This window comes from Quercus robur, chromosome 1 (genome assembly GCF_932294415.1).
Source record: "Quercus robur chromosome 1, dhQueRobu3.1, whole genome shotgun sequence".
NCBI classification, from domain to species: domain Eukaryota; kingdom Viridiplantae; phylum Streptophyta; class Magnoliopsida; order Fagales; family Fagaceae; genus Quercus; species Quercus robur.
The window spans coordinates 22581788-22587787 of NC_065534.1; the positions used below are offsets into that span (position 1 = coordinate 22581788).

General features: G+C 37.3%; 1 protein-coding gene across 3 annotated transcripts in view; it reads left to right on the forward strand.

Moving 5' to 3' along the window:
• The window catches only part of LOC126725758 (protein CNGC15b-like), a 55625-nt gene extending 53089 nt beyond the window's left edge, over positions 1-2536 (forward strand). Inside the window, exons 4-7 of one of the 3 annotated variants that reach the window (XM_050430669.1) lie at positions 81-370; positions 860-974; positions 1131-1367; positions 1628-2536. In XM_050430669.1, coding sequence (XP_050286626.1) covers positions 81-370; positions 860-974; positions 1131-1367; positions 1628-2278 — 1293 coding nt within the window. In that variant the 3' untranslated portion in view covers positions 2279-2536. The remainder of the gene's footprint in view (positions 1-80; positions 371-859; positions 975-1130; positions 1368-1627) is intronic. The other 2 variants (XM_050430682.1, XM_050430676.1) reach the window with 2 other exon arrangements.
• The last annotated feature ends 3464 nt before the right edge of the window (positions 2537-6000 follow it).

A 6000-nucleotide genomic window follows, 5' to 3' on the forward strand; every position in this document is an offset into this window, starting at 1 on the left:
GGATTAATTTTACCTACTTTTATTCTTTGTGAGCTGAATAAATTAATTCCAAACCCATTATTTCTATTCTTCTTATGAAGCTTTCAGGATCTTGGTGGTACCTTCTAGGTATTGAGCGACAAGAAGCATGTTGGAGAAGTGCGTGCAACCTTGAGTCGGCTTGTCGAAATGAATACTTTGATTGCCATACCGTTAATGACGATGCTAGGTCCAATTGGTTCAGCTCGACAAATGTTACCAATCTATGCACTCCAACTTCTAACTTTTACCAATACGGCATATTTGGAGATGCATTGAACTCAAATGTTATAGCTTCACCATTCTTCAACAAGTACTTTTACTGTTTATGGTGGGGTTTAAGGAACGTAAGGTATAAGATTGTCCTAGTTATCCTAATTACTTAATTCAGTTACTTCAATATTAAGATATCAAAATCACTCACAGAAATAACTTAGTGATAAGAAACCCTTAGGACCCATTACACTTGCTAGCTTAGGAATTATGAGTTTGAATAATGGCAAATCTCATTATTGTACGGATGGTCCCATGCCATGCCTAAGTCGGGTTTAATTAAGTGGGAAGCAGTTATCACACCTATAAGCCCTTTCATTTTTATATAGAAAAAATAAGAATAAAAATTATAATATCAAAATTTTGAGATCTCAATTACCATTATCTTGTAAACTTCATTTTAAAATTCAAAACTTACAATTTCCTTCGATTTTCATAGCAACTAAATTGAGCACCTAATAACAAAACGTAAGAACATCATGTCATGTCAATTCACTAGACACTATCCTATATTCACAGGAAGTCGAACAAATTTACTGTAGTTCTTATCTTTCATTGATTTGTGCAGTTCTACAGGACAAAATCTTGTTACAAGCACTTATATGGGAGAAGTTGTTTTCACCATCATCTTCGTTGGCACACTTGGGCTGTTTCTGCTTGCACTGCTCATTGGAAATATGCAAGTAAGTCCTCATTACAATGTCTATATATAAACCATTATCAGAACCGCATGTAAATACTCAGAGAAATATGCCTGATTTTGCAAATAGATGTACAATTGCTACAATAAATTTCTTTAGATTTTCATAGTAATAATTATCACCCATTTGAACAAGTAGAGATACCTTCAATCAGCAACACTGCGATTAGAAGAGCGGAGGATTAGGAGAACTGATACAGAACAATGGATGCATCATAGGCAACTACCTTCAGAACTAAAGCAGTCTGTTCGACAATATGATCAATCGAAGTGGTTCGCTACTAAAGGTGTCAATGAAGAAACACTTCTCGATGGCCTCCCTGTGGATCTCCGGAGAGAGATCAAGCGCCATCTTTGCCTTTCTCTAGTTCGACGAGTAAGTTTCTCAATCTACATGTCCTCGTAAATTCATAACATTAACACATTTATAGTTCGGATTAAATATTATAAATCTAAAGGTATACTGTCAAGTTCTTTAAAATTTTAAATGGTTCATTGTCAGATTATTGAAATACAATCTTAAAAGTTCTCGTTGAGAACTAGTATCAGTTATTAATGACGAAATGTAATTTTTGTTATAATATATGATGTGATTCAGAACTGATGTACTATATCGATGATTTAATCGATGAATAGGTCCCATTGTTCGATCAAATGGATGAAACACTGCTAGACGCAATATGTGAGAGGCTTAGACCTGCACTATGCACCAACAACATGTTCATTGTGCGAGAGGGTGACCCTGTCAATCAAATGATGTTCATAGTACGAGGTCACCTTGACTCTTACACCACTGATGGTGGGCGTTTTGGGTTCTTCAACTCATCAAGACTTGGCTCAGGTGACTTCTGTGGTGAGGAGCTACTGACATGGGCTTTGGATCCATGCCCAAATGTCATACTCCCAACTTCCACACGCACAGTGAAGGCTACAACTGAAGTGGAGGGGTTTGCTCTAGTAGCAGAGGACTTAAAATTTGTTGCGTCACAATTCCGAAGGCTACATAGTAAACAACTTAGACACACGTTTAGGCACTACTCACACCAATGGCGAACATGGGCTGCATGTTTTATACAAGCTGCATGGCGTAGGCATAAAAAGCTAAAGGAAATGGCTAAAAATGGAATCAGTGAGAGTGGACGGTCTCTAAAGGAAACCTTCTGGTCAAAGTATGCAGAAGCATTTGTTGAGAAGACTAGAAGTAGAAGGTTTGTCCTTGAATCTGCAGAATCAGTTTCCAGCACTATCAACCCGCTGCAAAAGCCCGTAGAGGTAGATTTTGATTGAACCTGATTCTGTATAGAACCCAAACTATATATGGAACTGATCTTTAAGTGAAGAGTTGTTTGTGTATATCCTCTTTTTACTTGTTTTGGATAAATAATTTTACACAAACTGTACATGTAGATTGTGTTCTATGGTGCTTTCGAAGGACTTTAAGGGTGGCAGGGGCGGCGCTACATGTACTCTAAGAGGTTCAAATGAACCCATGGCTTGGAAAAAAAAATTATGCCAGTTTAATTTAACATAAAGGACATTTTTGTATACCCTGACTTAAATCTTAGATATCCTAATCACTAATTATATATTATGGGTCCGTTTGGATTGAGCTTATTTTTGTTGAAACTGAAAACTGAAACTGAAAACACTATAGCAAAATAATTTTTAAATGTGTGAATAGTGTCATGAGACCCATTTTTAATGAAAAAGTTGTTAAAAAGTGGAATTTGTGGGTCTGTGAACAGTGCACGGATGCACTGTTCACCGTGGAAAAGTCAACAAATGCGGGCTGAACAAAAAAAAAAAGAGAAAACTGCAGAACAAAAACGCAGACGCCACAATAATTTGAATCCAAACGGGCACTATATATTTCCAACAATGTATATGTCTCGACTGGTACAATAGTTGGAGCCTGCTATTACCATGGGGAGTGGGCACATGGAGTTACTATCATTTACCATATATTTGACCGTTATCCCTTAAATCATTTTGAAACGTAGTTTAAATTTGTTAATTTGATTTATTTTATTACTTTAAGATTTTTTGTGATAAAATTAGAATATTAAGACCTATTATGTAAATTGCAATTTTTCATAAAAAATGAATTTAAAATATTTAAATGAAAACCGTATCGCTGCTTGGGGAAGAAATCCTCGAAGACTCAACAATCGAGGACCCTGAGCAGACTGTCGGTGATAAGTAAGAGAAAGGTGAGTATGACGTCAAGTCATCATGCCCCTTATGCCCTGGGCAACACGTGCTACAATGGCCAAGACAAAGGGTCGCGATCCCGTGAGGGTGAGCTAGCCCCAAAAACCCGTCCTCAATTCAGATTGTAGGTTGCAACCCGCACTACAAAAAAACGGGTCTATAGCCGCGTTTAAAAAACACGGCTATAGACCCCAAAAACGCGGCTATAGGGTAGAGCCGCGTTTCCTAAGTCCGCGTTTGTAAACGCGGCCTAAACAGCGCAGCAATAGGCCTATAGCTGCGTTTTTGTAACCACAGCTATAGGCTGAGACTTATAGTCGCGTTTTTGAAAAATGCGACTATAGACCAGCATTAAGCTGTGTCTGAAAATGCGGCCATAGGTTTTTCAAAAAAACAAAAAATTCTGGGTTTTTTTTTTCCCCCAGAAAATTCAAAATTAAACACAAATCCAAAAAATTCAAAATCAAACATAAACCCAGAAAATTCAAAATCAAATACAACATACTCACAGTACAAACACACCCAAAAAATTCTAAATCAAACACAACATACTCACAATACAAACACACCTAGAAAATTAAAAATAAAAAACAAACCCAAAAAATTCAAAATCAAACACAAACCCAGAAAATTAAAAATCAAACACAACATACTCACAATACAACCACACCCAAAAAATTCAAAATCAAACACAACGTGCTCCAAAATATAACAACACAGACCCATGAATCTCCTCTCATTCAACAAAACCAACCCAAATCTAACACTAATTCCATTCAGGAAAACAAAAGCACAAGCTCAGATACACAAAAGAACACAAACTTAAGGAAAAAAAAAAAAAAAGAAAAAAAAAAAAAGAAAGAAAGAGTTACCCAGATGTGAAGAAGGAAGAAAGAAAAAGAAAAAAAAAAAAAAAAGAACAAAGAACTTGAAGAATGAAGAAAGAAAAAAGTAAGAAAGGAAAAAGAAAGAAAAGATGAGTATGTGGGGGTAGGTAGGAAAGTGGGGATGTAGGTAGGAAAGGGGGCATACGCGGGAAGCTTCAGGATATTTTTTTTTTTTTTTTGAGTGTTACCTATAGTCGCGTTTTTAATACGCAAAAACACAACTACAGGTTATCTATAGCCGCGTTTACTAAAAACGCGGCTATAGGTCACCCTTAAAAATTTTTTACGATAGGACCTATAGCCGCGTTTTTGAAAAACGCAGCTATAGGTAACCCGTAGCTGTGTTTTTGTGCATTGAAAACGCTGCTATAGGTCACCTTTAAAGTAATATATACAGCTGGACCTATAGCTGCATTTTAAAACACGAAAAACGCAGCTACAGGTTACCTATAGTCGCGTTTTTGAAAAACGCGGCTATAAGTCCGCCTTAAAAAATTATTCGGTTGGACCTATTGCCGTGTTTTAAAAAACACGGCTATAGTAAATCTTTAGCTGCGTTTTAAGTTAGCTATAGTGACGTTTTTTTCAAAACGAGGCTATAGGTCACCCTCAAATTCAAAATTATTAGACTAGACCTATAGCCGTGTTTTAAAAACACAGCTATAGGTTAGTTATAGCCGCGTTTTTAGAAAATGCGGCTATAGATCAGCTATAGCTGTGTTTTTTGTAAACACGGCTAAAAAAAACGCTACTATAGCCCGCGTTTTTTGTAGTGTCGCTTGCATGATGCTAGAATCACTAATAATCGCCAGTCAGCCATACGACGGTGAATTCATTCCCGGACCTTGTACGCACCACCCATCACACTATGTGAGCTGGCCTTATAAGACGCTTAGGCTTAGCTCATCAAACAAGCGCGCCAAAAGTCGGACTTCTCCTGTCAACAAACAAGAAAGCGAATACTGTGCAGGGGCTTTCATGTTAGGTTCAACCTAGTTTGATTATACACGCTATTAATGAGCCTAAACTAGAGGTTACTTAGTGTAACCCAATCCTTGTGAGTGAAGTTGGGTTGATTTTTAAAATTGTCTTGAGTTGGGTTGGGTTGGAGATTCTCAACCTAAATAAAGGTTGATTGGATTAAAAATATCTCAAAATTAACCCTACGCGATCTATGCACAATTCATGAATCATGGCTTATAAAGCTCTTCACAAGTTAGATGTTTGTACTCGTTTTAAATTGTGGTGTGCATTTTAAAGAGTTCTTCCATAGTTGTCTAGAGATCCTCTACGATACTGTTTAAGAGCTAAGGACGAGTTTCAATTTACCCGATGCGTGTTCCAAATTACGGCAAGCTTTGCTGGGTTTGGGCCTTAGGGGAGACCAATGCCAATTGACATGGCCTGGACTCCTAGAGCTAAAACCTTCTCCACTGGCCAGAATGGGATTGGGGTTCAACTTTCAAGTGGCAGGCTTTTCACAACTTGGTCTTTGCTTGTTGAGTCGAACTGATCTGGGTCTAAAGCTCACTCTATTATATAAGCCCAGCATTAGAATAAGACTTGTTATGGTTAGAATTCCAAACCTTTAGTACCTAGTGCACTGGGCTGGTCTAGTTCCTAAAAATTTGGAATCCATGTTCATTTCGGACTTGGACCCTATTTGATTATCTAGTCCCACATAAAGTTCACAATGTTTTCACTTTGACACAGTAGCCAATATTACCAATAGTTTCATACTATTATGCATGGGCAATGGCCCAATGAGCCAAAAAACAATGAATCTGTTAGAGAGTGGGCTTAAGACTGAACGTTCAATGAATTAGTCAGATACTGATCACAATGGGCTAGTTATTATTGAAATGAACAAAACAAACAATTTGAACAAGAAAAGTTCTCCTCGGTAAAGTC